At 34.3% G+C, this 19991-nt stretch overlaps 1 protein-coding gene across 5 annotated transcripts in view; it reads right to left on the bottom strand.

The window, feature by feature from the left end:
* Nucleotides 1-19991, bottom strand: part of CTNNA3 (catenin alpha 3) — a 1751355-nt gene that overhangs the window by 793286 nt on the left and 938078 nt on the right. For all 5 annotated transcript variants that reach the window (XM_032842041.1, XM_032842013.1, XM_032842050.1 and 2 more), the window contains exon 9: nt 15339-15491. In XM_032842041.1, coding sequence (XP_032697932.1) covers nt 15339-15491 — 153 coding nt within the window. The remainder of the gene's footprint in view (nt 1-15338; nt 15492-19991) is intronic.

The following is a 19991-nucleotide window of genomic DNA, read 5'->3' as shown; positions in this document are numbered from 1 at the left end:
ATTGAAGGGATCATACAAAGATCTATACAAAAAGACAAAGAAAATAGAATAATAAAAACAGTTTTCCAGAAGAAGAACAATGTCAGCAGATTCACAACATCTGGACTCAAGGCTTACTATAAAGCTACAAGATTTTTTTTGTTTTTTTTTTTGTTTGTTTGTTTTGTTTTAGATTTTCTTATTTATCTGACAGACAGAAATCACAAGTAGGCAGAGAGGCAGGCAGAGAGAGAGGAACGGAAGCAAGCTCTGCGCTGAGCAGAGAGCCCGATGCAGGGCTCGATCCCAGGACCCCAGGACTACAACCCAAGCTGAAGGCAAAGGCCCCAACCCACTGAGCCACACAGGCACCCCCTAAATCTACAGTTTTAAAGACAATGTGGAATTGGTGAAAGGAAGACACATAGAGTAATAGAACAGAACAGATGAGAGATATACCCATATCTATAGATATGGGTCAGCTGATACTTAGCAAAGGTCAAAACATGATTCATGGAGAAATTATATTCTTTTCAAAAGATGATGCTGAAACAATTGGATATCCATATGAAATAAATATATAAACAAAAAATAAGAAAATGTTTATACCTACTTGTAGCATATACAAAAATTAACTCAAAATGGAATCAAAACCCAATGTTAAAACTAAACTGGATAATATTTGTAGAAGAAAATATAGGAGAAAATGTTTGTAATCTTGGATTAGACAAAGATTTCTTTTTGTTTAAGATTTTTTTTTTTTTTATTTTCTTATCTGAGGGAGAGAGAGAGAATGAGTAGACTCCCTGCTGAGCCAGGAGCCCACTGTGGGGTTCTATCCTAGGACCCTGGGATCATGACCTGAGCCAAAGACAGATACTTAACTGACTGAGGCACCCAGGTGCCCTAGACAAAAGTTTCTTATATAAAACACAAAAGCACAATCCATATATGATAATACTGATAAATTTGACTCCATCAAAATATAAAAATTCTATGCTGAACAAGATACTATGAAAATTTTATTTTTTTTTAATTTTTTTTAAAGATTTTATTTATTTCTTTGACAGACAGAGATCACAAGTAGGCAGAGAGGCAGGCAGAGACAGAGAGAGGAGGAAGCAGGCTCCCTGCTGAGCCACCCAGGCACCCCTCACACTTTCTTTTTTTAAAACTTACTACAAAGCTACAGTAACCAAGACAGAATGGTACTGACCTAAGAACTGGCATAGATCAACAGAATAAAATGAAATCTAGAAATTACCCCTCATATTCATAGTCAACTTATTACAGCAACTCAACTGGAAAATAGTAGTTTTCTCAACAAATGGTGCTAAGACTAATGAATATCCACATACAAAAGAATGAAATTGGACTCTTGCCTAATACCAGATACAAAAACTAATTAAAAGTTGATCAAAGAGGGGCGCCTGGGTGGCTCAGTGGGTTAAGCCTCTGCCTTCAGCTCAGATCATCATCTCAGGGTCCTGGGATCGAGCCCCACATCGGGCTCTCTGCTCCAAGGGGAGCAAGCTTTCTCCTCTCTCTCTCTGCCTGCCTCTCTGCCTACTTGTGATCTCTGTCTGCCACATAAATAAATCTTTAAAAAGAAAAAAAAAAGTTGATCAAAGACCTAAATGTAAAAGCTAAAAGTATAAAAATTTTAAAAGAAAACATCCAAGTGAATCTTTATAACCTTTGATTAGGCAATGGTTTTGTAAATACAAAACCAAAGTAAAAAATAGAAAAAAAGCACTTCATCAAAATTAAAACTTTCGTGCTTCAAACGGTATCATCATGAAACTGAGAAGACAACCTAAGAAAGGGATAAAATTTTCTAAATCATATATCTGATAGGAAACTTGTTTCTAGAATATATAAAGAACTATTACATATTATACCCCAATAAGAAAAAGAACAAATAATTTTTTTAATGGGCAAAGGATCTAAATAAATAGTTCCTCCAAAAAAGATGTAAAAGTGGGCAATAAGCACATAAAATACTATTGAACATAATTAGCTATAAAGAAATGCAAACCAAAGCCACAATGAGATACTACTTCATACCTACTAGATGTAATCAATGGCAAACAATTACAAGTGTTGGAAAGGATGAGAACTGAAACCTTCATACACTGGTGGTGAGGATATAAAATGGCACAACCTGATGCCACCAGAAAACGGTCAGGCATTTCCTCCAGTGCTTAATACAGAGTTATCTTATGATCCAGAAATTTTGCTATCAGGTATATACCCAAGAAAAATAAAAACATATGCCTACACAAAAATTAGTATTAAAATGTTCATCAGAATTATTCATAATAGCCAAAAAACAGAAACAACTCAAATGTCCATCAACTTATAAATGTATGAATAAAATGTTGTATATTCACACAACAGAATTGCCCATAAAAAATGAAGTACTGATACATGCTACACATGAATAAATCTTGAATACATCATGCTAAGTATTCCACATACTGTATGCTTCCATCTCTATCTAATATTCAGAATAGGTAAATCTGTAGAGACAGAAAGTATATTAGTAATTGTCTAATTTGGAGAAAATGGAAAAGTTTAAAAATTGATTGTGATGGCACAAATTTGTGAACCTTCTAAAAATCATTAAAATGTGGGCTAATTGCATAACATGTTAATTATATCACAATAATACCAAAAAAAGGTATTTAACGTCATTAATAATTAGGAAAATGCAAATTAAAGGTATGATAAGACAACAATGCATACATTAGAATGGCAAAAACAAAGGACAGAAAAATTGAAAATACCAAGCACTAACAAGAATATGTAGCCACTAGAAGTCTCATGAATTGCTGTTGGGGATGCCAAGTAGTCTAACCATTTTGGAAAACAATTTGACAATTTCATATAAAGTTAAAACACATATGCACCATATACTCACCTGTGCCATGTAAGTAATCTGGACTTTTTGTTTCTGGGTCTTAAATGTACTAGTCTTTTTATCTCTAAAATATTCCTTTCCCCATCTCCTTTGCTTAATTCAACTTTCAAACCAAAAACCATCTTCAGTTTACAGCTTAGGAGGCAATTCCTCAAAATTGTAATCATTTTCTAAACTCACTCAGTCACTATAAATGCTCCCATAGGCCCCAGTAGTTCATCCACACAACATCACTTATCATGTTTACCTTTCTTTATATTCTTATAGGTAACAAGGTTCAGTGGGCAGAGTCTATCCCTTCTCTGCCTGTGATTAAATCCCCAGAGCCCAGCACAGCTCCTGTTTTATATATTTTTTTAAGTTTTTATTTAAATTCCAGTTGGCTAACATACAGTGTAGTATTAATTTCAGGCGCACAATTTAGAGATTCAACATTTCCATAAAATACCTGGTGCTCATCACACCAGGTGCACTCCTTAATCCCCATCTCCTATTTTACCCATCCCTCAACCCACCTCCTCTCTGGTAACCAACAGTTTGTTCGCTATAGTTAGGAGTTTGTTCCTCTCCTTTTTTTCCCCCTTTCCTTGCTATTTTTTTTTTTTAATTCCACATATAAGTGAAATTATATGGTATTTTTCTTTCTCTGACTGACTCATTTTGCTTAGCAAAATACTATTTAGCTCCATCCATGCCATTTGCAAATGGCAAGATTTTATTTGTTTTTAAAGCTGAGTGATATTCCATTATATATGTCATATTATATATATATGTATATATATATAGCCATTTGCAAATGGCAAGATTTTGTTTTTAAAGCTGAGTAATATTCCATTATATATGTCATATTATATATATATGTGTGTGTGTATATATATATATATATTATATATTGCCATTTGCAAATGGCAAGATTTTGTTTGTTTTTAAAGCTGAGTAATATTCCATTTTATATGTCACACACACACACACACACACACACACACACACACATACCACATCTTCTTTATCCATTCATCAGTGGACACTTGGGCTGTTTCTATAATTTGACTATTATAGATAATGCTGCTATAAACATTGGAGTACATGTATCCCTTTGAATTAGTATTTTTGTATTCTTTGGGTAAATATCTACTGGTGCAATTGTTAGATCAAAGGGTAGTTCTAATTTTATTTTTAACTTTTTGAGGAACCTCCATACTGTTTTCCAGAGTGGCTACACCAGTTTGCATTCTGTGAAAGAGGGTTCCCCTTTCTCCATATCCTCACCAGCACATGTTTCTTCTATTGTTGATTTTAGCTATTCTGACAGGTGTGTTTCTTCTGTTGTTGATTTTAGCTATTCTGACAGGTGTGAGGAGATATTTCATTGTAGTTTTGATTTGCATTTCCCTGATGATAAGTGATGGTGAGCATTTTTCACATGTCTGTTGGCCATTTACATGTTTACTCTGGAGAAATGTCTATTCATATCTTCTGCACATTTTTAATTGGGTTATTTGTTTTCTAGGTATTGCATTTTATAAGTTCTTTACATATTTTGGATACTAACCTTTTCTCAGATATGTCATTTGCAAATATCTTCTCCCATTCTGTAGACTATCTTTCAGTTTTGTTAATTGTTCCCTTTCCTGTGCAGAAGTTTTTTATTTTGGTCAAGTCCCAATAGTTTATTTTTGTTTTTGTTTCCCTTGCCTCTGGAGCCATATCTAGAAAGAAGTTGCCGGGGCCAATGTCAAAGAGGTTCATACCTTTGTTCTCCTCTAGGATTTTTATGGTTTCAAGTCTCACATTTAAGTCTTTTATCCATTTTGAATTTGTTTCTGTATATGGTATAAGAAAGTAGTTCAGTTTCATTCTTTTGCATGTTGCTGTCCAGTTTTCCTAACACTATTTGTTGAAGGGACTTTCTTTCTCCCATTGGATATTCTTTTTTTTATTGAATATTAATTGACATCATAGCTGTGGGTTCATTTCTGGGTTTTCTATTCTGTTCCATTGATCTATGTGTGTATTTTTGTGCCAGTAAAAATACTTATTTGAAGAATATATGACTTTTTTGCAAACATAATACAAACTCTTTAGACATCATGTTGCTAGCAAAGGAAAACTAAAACCACTTTAGATATTATTCTTTGACAAAATGAGAAATAATTTGACTATACCAACAGCCGGAATGAAAAAGTCAGAGGGAAAGTTAAGTCAAAGGAAGGTAGGGAAAGGAAAAGATAATCTGTAGTAGTCATTTACTAGGCAGATTCAAAGCACAAAAGTCAAATGCTCTACGGATATTCTGGTGTTCTTTTGGAACTCCATGTATAAAATATCACAAAAATGTCAGAGTGATTTAGAAAAAAAAATAAGACTTTTTTCATGCTGCCTATACTTCAGACAAAGTCATCAATGGAATGCAGAGTAAATTAGATATTATTTTTCGGTAATGGGAACATTTCTTTAAAAGCATCAAATCTACACTTCCATCTTGCACAACATATCAACTCTTTTTTTTTTTTTTTTTTTTTTTTAAGGAAAGGGATTTTCTGGATATACAAAGCTATAGCTTTCACTGGGTCTAATATATATTTGGATGATCCTTTGGCAAGATCCCATGTTCTCCCTATTCCTAACCTGACAGTTTGCAACCCACAGAGGAGATAGGAGGAAATAGCTAATCTTCACTATGCTCTTAACTCTTTTCAATTCACCACCTATTTCAAGGTTAACCAAGCAGAAAGAGCCCACTACCCCAATCAAGTTACCTTCTTGAATTTTACCATCTAACAGTAATATCTGATTCTTACTAACAAGACATTCTCCAGATATAATATACATCACTTAAAACATCCATCTTGCTTAAGCTTGACCTTAGAGCAGAGACTGCAAAACTAGTGGGTTGTGGCATTATGTACTGCCACAAATGATGAGGTTGTGGTTTTATTTTGTTTTATTTTTTTAAAGATTTTTATTTATTTATTTGAGAGAGAGAGTGAATGGGAAGGAGAGGGAGAGGGAGAGAGAAACTGAGGCAGACTCCACACTGAGCACAAAGCCCGATGCTAGGCTCAATTCCAAAACCATGAGTCCATGACCTGAGTCAAAATCAAAAGTCAGGCATTTAACTGACTGAGCCACCCAGGCACCCCTACCTTATTTTGTTTTAAACTGATTTAGCTGTCTATACTTAGAAACCAACAGATATTTACATTAAAATCTATATATCTGAGTTTTTTTGAGAAATTGTAATGTCTGACAAAATAGGTTCTGAATTCATGCAGAACGATAATTGACTGAAGATGAATAAAAATGAACACTTTAGACTAAGCTTATGTTCTCCATTTCATGACAGGCTCACCCTACTGAGCCCTTTCACGAATTACTTTTTTGTCTCCTCCTGTAAGCATCTTCATTTTCTGTCTCTACCTTAGGGATACTTTGCATACAAGACTGGGGAGAAGCACATCTAAATGCAGTTTAAGTTAGGAAGATTACTCCTAATAAAATGCTCTGTGACTTTTAACTTCTATTAAGGATTCAATGGGCTTTTGTGGATTAACTGAGGAAGCTAAATAGTATACATAATACTGATAAACGGGCAAAATATATTCCAAGTTCCAAAAAGTCAACTTACAAATGGACTACTTATACTTTCTCATCAGAAGATGATGCATGATCTCACTTAGATCTTATATACTGGACTAATCACTAACTATTAGCTAAGCAGTTACCTCTCAGTTATAAAGAATGATTGCATGCAGAAAGATTTCATGGGCACAAATGTATGCTTCTGGCTTTCTGCTTCTCTAGTTAAGGAAAGTAGAATAAGATGAGAGCTACACTTAATGGTGAAGATAGCTGATGTATAGACTTGTCAAATCACTAAGTTGTACACCTGAAATTAATATAACATTGTGTGTCTACTATGCTCAAAAAAAAAAAAAAAAGATTAGAGATTCTGTAGGGAAAAAAAATCCATTTTTAAAACTTTTGCAGTTTGATCAACTTAATAGCAGGTCTCCCATCTAAAAGCATTCAGAAAGATACCATTAATTTCTCTCCATCAATAAATTAAATATATATAAGACTTGGGCTCACTTTCCATTTTTAGATTTGTTGTGTTACCTTTAGTCCTTTAATCTCTGCCATTGAGAGAACCAATTTGATTCCCTACTCTGCCATTCAGCTATTTGACCTTAGGTAAGTTGCTTAATTTTTTCTCAGCTAGGGCCTCCTTAGGGTAATAAAAATATTTATCTCTATCATTGTGAGCATGGATGTGATAAGGTAATAAGTATAAGATGTATTACGTGATGCTGGTACAGATTACTAAAATGTTTTATTTGTTTTACCTTATTTTCTTCCCTATTTTGTTCCTTATTATTCAAAATAAGTTTTTTTGTCCAGTAAATACAATAAAATAACCACTCTTCCAAACTTCTGATTAACCAGCTCCCTCCATCCACCATCAAATTATCTATACATATATATTTTTTAAAAAAGAAATTTCTCCTTGGTTTTTAGAATTTTAAATGCTTGAAATAGAAACTATTTAATCCCTCATTTTCTATTTACAGATTATGAAATTGAATTCTAGAGATGTTCAGTGATTTGCTAAAGTTACTTATTCTGGGGAGTAGATATGTTTTACAGAGGAGTTATATGTTTTGAAACACAAAAGACAAAAACGGAATCAAGTTTTCAATGCAGGGCTCTGTATAGATGAGCTCTATAGAGCACACTGGAGGACTTCACTCAATTTTTTTTTTTTTTAGTCAAATAGTGAATTAATTAAAATAGATCCATCCCAGCCTGCATACTCAGACTGATGGTAAAAACAAAGTTTGGCTTCTAGGCCTGGCATTATTCATCAGTAATTGTTAGCATGTTTGCTTGTTAACTCTTGGCCAAATACCATCATGGAGAGTAATACTGGAAAGTTTCAGAAAAGTTCCACACACCAATTAAGTATATATCAAAATCTTGGGGACATAACTTACACTGGATATCTTGTATATGCCATCTTTTGGCCTCTTAATATTCCTGAAAAACAATTATCTATATTTGGAAGTTGGATACAAAATTCCAACAACTATAGTATATTTGAAATTTCTTATAAAATGAGTTTTTCAAAAGGAAAATGTCATTGCTCATCAGGAGTTTTAGGGAGTCAAGTCACCTCTTTTACATAAAACTTTGGGGGGGGAATGCTTAAAAGAGGGAAGGGAAAACTAATATTCATTGAACACCAATGTCCAAATTATGTGGCATTTGGTACTTTAATGTGTCATCCTATTCAAATCTCACTATTATTTTCACTGTACAATGGAGTATGCCCTTTATAGAAAAGATACAAGAGATACTAACTGACTGTCCCAGTAACATCCAGCCAAGATTCAAAGCCAAGTCTGTCTCCATATTTTACACCTTATTCAATGAGTCATGCTCTTTGTCATATTGTAAATTTTTCCATAGGATTAACTGACATTCTACTTTGTTTATATACTAATTCAATAACTATTTACTGAATGCTGTACTTACTGTATATCAATCTAAGAAAATAAAAATGAAGGCTCTAGACAGTATTCCAAGGGTCCAGGAGAGTATATATAGCAGTATTCCCAGGGTCCAGAAGAGTATATAGCACACCATAGGCACTTAAGACATATTTGTTGAATGAATGAATGAATGAATGAATGAACAAATGAATGAACTAATGACTATACTGCTGTCCTCAACTTGTTAAACATCTATCTAGAACCATATGTCTAATACATAGTCACCAGTCAAGTATGGCTATTGTACACTAAAAATATGGATAGTCTAGAATAAGATAGGCTGTACCTGTAAAATATACACCAGGTTTCTAAGACTTAGTACAGAAAAATAAGATATTTCATTAATAGTTTTTATTTTTATTACATGTTGAAATGATAATATTTGGGATATATTGAATTAAATAAAGTATATCATTAAGGTTGGTTTCACCTGTTTATTTTTACTTTTTTTTTTGGTTTAGTGTGACTACTAGAAAATTTTAAATTATATATGTGTTCTGCTTTCTATTTCTATTGGATAGCATTAATCTAATGACATTAAGTCTTAAGTCACTTGCTTTTATGTTCCAAGTTCATGATTAAATCTAGTTTTCTCTCTCTTTAATGTACAAGATTAAATTAACTTTTAAGTGCAGTCTTTTTAAGTGCCAGTTTATATTCATGAGATTCTAATCAATTGTTAGGGGTTAGAAAATTTTATAACCAGATATGAAATAATCCATACACATATTCTCCTAAAATATGGCTTCCCTTTAGACCCTCCTGTGGCAAGAAACAACCACAGCTTTCCAAATCCATTACTGGATCATCCAGTTCTTAAGATGAAATCTAACCTATTCACCCTGGGAATCAAATATTAAAGGGTATTGATCAGCTGCCTTTTATCCCACTTCATGCTTCAGCCAACTTAGAGATCTAGATTTCACTTCTATTATATTCCTGGAACACAAAAATGAGCATTGTGACTTTAGTCACACTTGTATCTCAACTTAGAGTTTAAGTTTTTCAAATCCAGCTGCTGCCTAGTCATGTAGTTTTGATGTAAATAATGCTTACGTTGCTTACTTCATACTAAATTCCCAAACTACTCTAATCTTACATAGTTTCCCCCCCTTAATTCCAAAACACTAATATCTCATTCAAAAATACCTACATATGACTATGAAAAGGCTCTGACTTTTCTTTATCACTCTCCATTTTCCTGTATGTCAAACACCATGAATGGAAAATTTATTAAAAAAAAAAAAAATTAAAAAAACCTTTCCAACATGGAAAGGTCACTCACTGTGCATTCAGGTTAGGCTTTTAAGAATCATGCTCATCATGAGCATTAGCTGAAAGAGGATTAAGATGTTGAACAGTTTCTGATCCAGGGAGTGGGCAGTCACACCTGTGCTCTATATAAGCAAAAGCATTCCTGACTTAGCTGTAACATCCCTTCCTCATCAAAAGAGGAGAGCTGCCAAGATGCTCACTGAGAACAGTTGTTGGTTTGTGAGCAAGTATAAGTATGGGTTTGTTCTTTTTCTTTATTTCTGTTTTTTTTTCTTTTTTTTTTCTTTTTTGGGGGGGAGGAAGAATGAGATAGGACTCCAAAAGCTTTATTTATTTGTAACTGAGCATATCCTTATTTGATAACAGATCATCAATTAAAGCAATGTGTGACACTGGAACAGGATTCTGTCAAAAAGCAAAGATAAAAGTAGAGCTGAGAGCTCTAAGCACTTCTTGCAAACAGCAAGAGTCCCCTCTACAGCCTTCTCTCTTGGCACTGGGGCTTTGCTAAATCTGGCTCGCCATTTTGTGAGTGGGAACAATCAGCTTTGTAGGTTGGAGGGAAGTATTATAATTAAATGTCCACCCACTTTTTCCTTTTTGATGAAAGGCTCCCATGAAACTTACTAAAATAAGGTGCATCAAGACAGATGAATTTTTGATGAATAAGTCAAAGCACTGACGAAGCTCACTTTTCACATGGAGAAACTTCTCTAATTCACAGAAAATTTTCAGGCCTAGATCGTTAACACTGTCATATTTAGTGATAATTAATATAGTAAAATCCATGGGATAAACTGGAGATTTTACCTTTTTAGTTGGTAGCAACTATGTAGTGTTCAACATGAACTGGTTGCTGAAAGCATGATATGCTGAGAGCATAGTATGATTCAAAAATAGTAGTAGATTTTTTAGAAATTAATTTCAAAGAAATATTAAATAACAGCTATTATAGTAAGCAATGCATGTATTGCATGCAATGGCATTCTTCTGAATAACAATTATATTACCACATTAAAGTTAGAAACTTTATCTCTGAAGTGGGCAAAGTTCTTTAAAAGTGTTATCTAATTGTGACAAATTCCATCTGATGGAGATCTGGAGTAGAGTTTATAGTGTTAGCTTTTGATAATTGATGGCAAAGGTGTTTGCTAATATCATAGTGAAGAATTATTTTCAAGTATTCAAGTACAGTAGAATAAGAAGTCACCCTACTAAGTAACTGGGTTCACACATTGTTCCAAGTCCTGTTACTAGAATCCCAAAAGTTAACTTTTTAGAGAAAAACAAAAGTGAGTTAGTGTAATGAATGCATTCCTTCATTCAGTGCAGATTTTGGAGTACTAGCTGCATAGATTTGGCTAACAAAATAGACTCCAAGTGATGACAGATAAAACTCTAACTCTCCAGAATTAGTGAATACTTTAAATTTTAAGATAAAATTAATAGTTTAAACTTCCTGTTTAATAGGTATTATTCATAGAAGTCAGTAGAGTTAATGGTGCCCTAATTCACCATCAGTCCAAGATCAAATACTGGGAAGTATAAGTCAATGAGCATGTTTGTCATTAAATAGCTAATCACTACGTAAAGATGATTTTTTAAATGCCAACCTTTTGACTCCTTTTCATTTCCACTGTGGCTTGGTGGATCCGAAAACGCAGAGTAACTTGGATGTTCAAAGTAGGATGTTTTACATAATGGTTACTGAGTTCTGCATAACTAAACAAAATTAGCCATAAGGATCTAAGTTTCCAGTTATTAACAGTACCCAGGGTTTTATAACCATCATTTCACCCATGATCATTTTACACCAAACTATATGATAATATAAAACAAGACCTCAGACATGACTCCACTAGAGAATAGGAAAGTTCAGGCCCAATTTATTGGCCACTCTTCTCCTCATTCTCACTTTTTGTCTCCAACGCCCCAAATCCTTTGGGTTGCCTAATTATTACCTGCAGAATTTCTTAATGCTTTCTTGTTGTTGCTGCTGTTTTTCTTTGTGTTCAAATCCAGGTTTGTTTGTTTTTTTTTCTATTTTTTGGGTATAAGTTACAATTTTAACTACTATCAAAAGTATTCCTTTAATGGTATGGAGTTTTTCTTCAAAGATCTGATAGGAATTCTTTAAAAATGGACTTTTCTTTCCATTTAAGTCTTACTGCAACAAATTCACTGATTTAGATTTCTCTGACAAACACAGTCGAGGTATCAAAACCCAGACATTTTGAAAATAGCTTTTTCTTGAAGTCATTTAGAATCTAAGACTTTCTTCTGTCCTGCTCTGTCAAAGTACCCAGCTTGGGAAGAAGATGGGTCTAAGTAGTCTGGGTGGAGGAGGAGTAGGGAAAACAAAGGTGGAGGATTGGTAAACAATCTATACAAAGTAAACTCACAATGTCTTCTGAAACTGATCCTTTAAGTTCTATTTCCCGGGACTCTGTCACAGACACTTCTGGCTCAACATTTGTAGTAAATTAATGATGATTTTCTCTGTTGCCTTAGTTAGACAGCTCCTTTCAAAGAGAACTTTTCCTGGGAGATAAATGTAGTGTTCTTTTTTTTTTCCTTGTTATATATAAACAACCTAGTGGGCAAGCAGTATACTTAAAAACCACTTTCATTTTCACCAAAGTCTAGAGCTGTTAGAAAATGAGGAGTCTTGGGGCACCTGGGTGGCTCAGTTGGCTAAGCATTTGACTCTTGATTTCAGCTCAGGTCATGATCTCAGGATTGTGAGATCAGAGCCCTGCAGTGGGATCCCTGCTCAGCGGGCAGTCTGCTTCTGCCCTCCACCCCCACCCCCACCCTCTCTTTCTCTCAAATAAATAATAAGTAAAATCTTTTAAAAAAAGAAAAAGAAAATTACAAGTCCTTCAATTGTAAAAAATATTTGTTATATCACAGAATTTTAGAAACCAGCTATGACCTTAGATATTACCTTGTTAACCTTTACTTTATATAAAGCAAATGAAGTCCTGAAAAGAGAAGTATAGTAGAATAAAGGTGGCCACATACTTTGCTATTCTTTCCATTGAAAGGTGAAGTCTCACACCTCCCTGCCTCCCCTCCTGTTTGGGCAGGCTCCACGGTTGCTTTGGACCAATAGTATATAGTGGCAGTGGTATTCTGATAATTTCTGGGCCAAGATCTTAAGAGGCTATCAGTATCTAGTTCTTGTCTCTCACTTGCTTTTGGGACCTCTCATCTCAGAACCAGCTACTATTCTTCAAAAAGCTGAAGCCACGTAGAAAGGCCATGTATTGGTCCTCCAGTGAGGAGCCATGGCTAAGCTCCCAGGTGATAGTTCTCAAGCACTTTCAGTCATGTGAATGTGACATCTTGTATGTCGAGCCCAGTCAAACCTTTTGAGGGCTCCATACCCAGCCAATATTTGACAATAATCCCAGGAAGAACCTAAGTGAGAGTTGCCCATCTGCCCAGACAACCTGCAGATCAGTGAAAGAATAATAAATTATTGTTTTAAGCCACTAAGTTTGGAGATGGTATGGTATGTAGTCATGCACTAACTGGAACTGAAAATGACATAGGCCACTTTTTAAGTAGTACCAGAGGGAGAACTGTGACTCCAAAGCTAGGATAGTCTCATTATTTGTGTTAAGGGGACTTTCAATGTTAAGTAAAACCCATTCTCAGTCCCCCAGGAGCTCAAAATTACACAATCTTTCATTCTTTCAATGTTCACATGAAATATAGAATTTTCAAGGTCCTTAAATTTTTAAAAGATTCTTAGAGCTCTGTTTTCATAATAATAAACCATCATTTCACAATAAATTGAGGAAGCATTCTCATGCATTCCTTCAAGGCACTGCTCTAATAAGTCTCATGGAAGGAAGAATTCCTTAGGTAAACTGATTTGGGGAATTTCTGACTTAAAGAGATCATCTTATCTATGGATTTCTCAGAACTGTAAAATCCCCAAGAGAAGAAATAGATGCAACTTTTCCCCAAAAAAACTGTGATCAAGAAGCTCTTCTTTACCAAGCACCATAAGAGTTTTATGTTTCATAGCAACACTAAACTAAGAAATAGGAATAAGGATATAAGTTTCTTAGCAGAAATCAACTTTTACTTTCAGAATATTTCACCAAAAAGTTGTTTTCCTAATTTGGTGTGCCTTCAGCTTAGACAACACATTTTTAGAGAAAATGATCATGATTGTCAGGGGCCACACTTAGCTAGGTGCCTTTAATGATCTGTTCCTTCTGCTTTGCCTCTTGCTTAAACATTTTCCTAGGGGGAAGATTGAATATATATTTGAGGAATAAATATAAGAGGGAATAAATAAGATGAGAAATATAATAAATAATTGGATGAATTAGTTAAAAATTGTAAGCCTGGAAATCAGCTCTGGCAATAATTAGCCTGGTCTGGTTTTGTACCTTTATTTCCATCTAAGGTCAATGAGAATTATAACAGTTACCCTGTCTCACAGAGTTCTTGGTAAGCTCAAAGTAGATTTTAGAGATGCAGGTAGGTCAATTTTAGGAGTGAAATGATCTTAGTAATTATCTATTTATCAACTCTTTTCATTTTCTTGATGTGTGGACTAGGAACCAGAGAGTTTATAGTGCAAATGCTAGCTACATTAGAAACTTCCTTCCCAGTGGATCAACATTAAAGACATAAATAAGATGAAGACATTGGGAAAGTCCTCTATTTTAATAGATGTTCTATAAAATGCTGTTGATTCTAATTCATGTGATGTCTATCTCTGACTCACAAGTTTTTGCAAGCAATTTGAGCCCCCAAACATATTCACCACAAAGTTCACAGCCAGTATATGAAGGTGTGGCAGTCAGAACATTTAATTCATAAACAACAGTGCAGTCATACTGATGAGTCCTAACAGTGTATCAGCTCTGGTATATGAATCTGGTCAAGCACATTTTCCCTTTTCTGCTACCAGTTCCTGGCCTTGCGAGTACTGCCATCTTACTGGTGTTAGAAATCCTTCCATTCAGACTCTCTTATACTGTGGCTGCCTTACACATCTCCATAATACAATAGGTTCTAGTATCTGTTTCCTAGGAATTGTCTAGCATTTTATGGCTCTTTCAGCAATATGCCATCTTGACCCCAAATTATGGACCATTTCCATGCTCCTAGCTTCCAAGCTGAAGAAATTATAGTTTTATCATCTCCTTTTGCCTCTAATGGGACATGGACCAATCCACTATCCCCACTTATTTATTCTGGATATTTCTACCCCTGTATATTTGACATTGTTTTTCTATAGTCATGTTACATAGTTGAGTATGATTTGAAAGGGTGAAGGAGTAATAAGCCATGAAAAGATGGTAGACAAATAATAAAATGACATGAGGTAAATATTTAATACTTTCATCTTAGAACAAGAAAATATGTGTAAGGATAAAACAAAGAATCTGCATTTAACCAGTTTGTGTGTGTGTATGTGTGTATGTGTGTATACTTTTTAACATATATACATAAAAAATACTGAACTTTTCTTCATTTAATAAGTGGCCAAAAGTTTTCATCTGAGTACAGTTCAACTGGGAAAGGGTAATGAGAGCTTTATTCTCCTGGATTTGGAGTAGTTACAGTTCTAGCATGCTTACCTCTATAAGCCTGTTGGTGTGTTCACGAAATATTGAAGCATATTCTTTTATTTCCTTTTCTCGGCCATTCTTGGCAGCTTCAATGAGAACCAAAAGTGGGACTGTTGTATCCAAAAAGGAGTCTGACACATGATCTATAATAGCTTTACGGAGCTGAGGAGAAATAAAAAATTCACTTTTTTTTCAGGAAATGGTTCATGATATTTCCTATTTTTACAATCTCAGTAGTTACAAAATTAATCTTACATATTTTTATGCAATCTCTAAACTAATAATATTTAAGATGGTATATGAATGACACTTACAAAGTTAAAACAAACAAAATATCCAAGGAAAAAAAAATAATTGAGCAATAGCTCTCTTGCTCTCAAAATACACTGTTTTTTTTCTTAAATTATACTTAGCCCAGAGGTCAGATTGTAAGTGATAATACTCCATTTTCCCTCAAAAAAATTGTACTACTGTAATGTTTATGCATGTCTATAAACAACATTGTACATCATGTATTTTCATAATTACAAAATTATGAAATGTTTTCTACTTTATTGGAGGAACTGATGATAAATTTTGATTAGCTAAATTGTAGTCTTCATGGTAATTAAACCAAGTTAGATCACCGATTATGCCAGTTAATAACAGATTAATAGAGCAAGGAGAATAATAAATGAGTTTGATGTCCAATTTTCTTCATCTGCATTAATTGTTCTTGCCCTTACACCTTAAATTATTAAACAAGTATAACATTCTACTACAATTAGTTCTTTTAAATTAGATTATGTGTAAGCTCATAAATGACAATCAGGCAATTACTCTATTCAGCGATATTTACTGAAATTTAAAACTGCATTAGAAAATTAATGCATTGTATTTATAGAATATTGAGTCTTAAAGGATCACAGTATCTTGAAAAGTTTCACCCAACAGTGTCAGTGACTATGCATGTCTCCCTAATTTTTAAAGTGAACCTCCTTATTTAATTTAATAACTTCCATATGCTAAAACAAGGAGATAACTATCAGAAAAGAAAATTTATAATTTGCTTTTTGTGAAAATTATGTTTTAGAGTATTTTTTAAAACAATAAACAGTTACCCTAGTTTTGAATTACATGAGAATGCTATGGTAGCTGCATTAAAAAAAACCAACACTATCTTCCTATAATATTTGCAGGATATAAATCCATAATAATTATAGATTTCAGGGAGAAAAAATACCTCTAAGCATCATCTTAGGAAAAAGAATTGTGAAATTTTCTGGCTTCTAACAATTTCACAAAGGCTATAGGAGATCCCCAAGGAAAGAATCTGCTTAGCATGCAGAAAGGCAAATCACTAATAGCAACTAATTAATATTGCCTGAGCACTTAGTAGAACAGAGTGCAGAGTGCTAAGGAGTTACAAGGCAAGGGGAAGACCTCAAGCGGATGAACAATGTGTTTGATATCCATAAAGAATGAACCAGAGAAGTCAGGCAACGAATCACAAGTTAGGACTTGAATTGGGAACTGCAAGTTATGTTAGTTCCAGATAGGTAAAAGTAGAAGGAATCTCAAAGGGGGAACAGTTTTCAATTATCATCCCTCCCTTTTGTCCTTTTTTCTTTCATTTATAACCAGGATATAAATGGGAGGGGAGATGTGCACTAAAGATATGCAATTAATAGCCAACATACATATGGGAGGTAATTCAAGCCAAGGAGGCAGATAGGATCATGCACAGTGAGGAGATGTCCAAAAATAAAATCTTAGGAAATATTACCATATATGGGAATTGTGCAGATGGAAGAGAGGGATCTAAAAAGAGACTCAGATGATGGCCAAAAACAAAGAGAGCAAATGACCAACAACTAAAAGAGAAACTTTCAAATAAATCTATGTCAATACGGTCTCCAAATGAATTTATCCTACCATATGCAATTATTGTACCCGCATTATGGACTTACTGAATCTTCTTTTCTGTGTATTTGATTCCATTCAATTCAACAATTATTTCTAAACATCATTTCATTACCTTTCTACCAAGAGCAAGCTATTATGAAATATAGCAAGATGGAAATGCATGGTCCCTTATAATCTAATAAAGAAGTGAGAGTCATTAAATGTCACAATAAAGGAAAAAAATCAGGAAACTGACAGCAAAGAAATTTCAAAAAGATAATGAGTTTCAGAGTCTAATTTTAAAGGTAAGTTAAATAAAATGAACTAAGACTTATCTAATGTATTTGACCACTAAGAGGTCATTGATTAACTTAGCGAGAGCAGTCTGAGTAGAAAAATGGAAGCAGAAGTCCTATTGCAATGGTTTGAAGGATGAATGGGAGATGAGTAGAGGTAGAAACAGTGAAAATAAACTCCTATTTCTAGAATACTTCTAGCAATCTTACAGTGCTATGGTCTATGCATTTCCTCTCTGTAATGGTATTTACTCCCCTGTTCGTTGCACCCCCCTCCAGGCTTTCACTGTTTTCCCTGCTTTTCATTCAATCTTTCCTTCCATACAGAAGTGCTGAAATATGTTGTAAAGGTGAGACTTGAGCTATAGCTGATTTACTATTATTAACAAATAAATAAATGCTTTGGCTAAATTAATTTTTTTAATTAAACGACGTTAGAAACACATTTTTTAAACTTTATTCTAACACATGTTGCTAAGTACAAAACACAGTAAATAAGAAAAGGTGTACCATGGACATGTGATATTATGTTCAGTAGGACAAGACATAAGGACTGTAAAATAAGCTTACAAATAAGTTCTATGCCAATGCTTGCAAAATCCTGTTGGAAAATGAATAGAAATTACCTGACATACTATAATTCAAATATAATAAGCAAAATGAATCTTCTTTCCTATAGCTGTATATCTGTTCAATTTAACAAATGCACTTTGAGCTTTCTCTCTAAGGACAAGGCACCACTCTAGGCAAACTGGAATGTCAGGATAACAAAGACAGGGTAATAATATTAGGGCGTAAGAGTTGCAAAAAGAGTTTGATGAGTATCTTACAAGAAGCATAAATAAATAAGAAACAACTAGCATTGTTATCATTAAAAGCCTTCGGTAAAGATGAGATATAGGTATTCCATTTTAAAAGTTGAATTAGCTGTTAAGAGTAGGGGTTGGGGGGTGCCTGGGTGGCTCAGTGGGTTAAGCTGCTGCCTTCGGCTCAGGTCATGATCTCAGGGTCCTGGGATCGAGTCCCGCATCGGGCTCTCTGCTCAGCAGGGAGCCTGCTTCCCTCTCTCTCTCTCTCTCTCTGCCTGCCTCTCCATCTACTTGTGATCTCTCTGTCAAATAAATAAATAAAAATCTAAAAAAAAAAAAAAAAGAGTAGGGGTTGGGAGGTGGAAAGCATAGCATTCTAGAATGAAGACTATCATAAGTGATTAAACAAACAAATAAATAAATAAATAAATAAATAAATAAATAAAGGGATCCTCAAGACATGGCAAGAATTTAGTGTGACTAGAACAGTGATAGAGTAAGGATTGAAACAGGATTTCTTAGGTACAATAGATGTAACGGAAAGCATTTCAGGTAAAAAGAATAAAATAAGACAAAAAGTTTAAAAGATGATGTCTCCACCACTGGACCAGTTCCTGATTTCAGCTGTTGCTGTAAAGGAACAGTTCCTTGTCCTTTCAAGACATCCCACCTCGAATACATTCCATGTTCCTCTTTGTTATTCTTTTTTAGGGTCTGCTTTAAGTCTCTGTGAGTCTCCACCCAAGCACAGACAGCCTGGAAGTTCTGAAGAGGGAACACCACTGGGAACAACTATCAATCAGTGGAGACAGACAGGAACTACCAGATAAAATTCCTGGTCTCTATCTATTGGTTAGATAATTCTGGGAGATATTCTTTCTCTTCTTACAGATCCTTAAGATTCTGCTGCCTACAGTAGAAACCTCAAATAGCATATTATTTCCTCCTTCCATGCCTGTTCTCTTACACTCATGTTCTCTTACACATGCTTCTTGGAATTGCCTCCTAAATAAAAAACCTGCGCTAAGGCTCTGGTCTTAGGATCTGCTTTCAAGGGAATGTAATATAAAATAGATACATCTGTCTGCTGATAATGTTGTCATGAACCAAGTAACAGACTCTGATGTCTTACATAAACTATCCATTGATGACCATACTTTACCACGTCTGCTTTGCACACTACTGAATTTGATTCTGTCATCCTCTGTACTGTGCTGTGAAAAGAGGAATTATTATGAGAAAAGGCTAGAAATGCAAATAGGGACAAGATATGGAACACCTCAAATGTTAAGTAATTTTCTTTATATATTCTGGCATATTCTGACATATGGGATTTTTTTTTCCATTTAAATTGTATACTCACCTATATCTGTGTATGATATGTTAGAAGCCTCTACTTTATTAATTTCCATATTATTTTCCCACCCAATGGAACAACTCATTCCTTTCACTTGAGTGACATACAAAAAAACTTCAAAGAAGAATCCAACATGCCATTGTAAAAATAGGACAACCTTAGAAGCTGAAGCACTAAAATCTGAAGTTAGTGGGAGGCCAATAGGAGATAGAGGTATGTATTTTCAATAAATACCTGTTTGTGGCCAGGCATGAAAGATGTCAGGCACAAAATCAGACTGAGGGGTTTTCCATCTTTTCTCACTATGGTTTAATAA

Source organism: Lontra canadensis, unplaced genomic scaffold (assembly GCF_010015895.1).
Source record: "Lontra canadensis isolate GAN:19392208 unplaced genomic scaffold, GSC_riverotter_1.0 scaffold3, whole genome shotgun sequence".
NCBI lineage: Eukaryota > Metazoa > Chordata > Mammalia > Carnivora > Mustelidae > Lontra > Lontra canadensis.
Note: the sequence above shows the minus strand (reverse complement) of the source record. Positions and strands in the feature narration are given on the sequence as shown.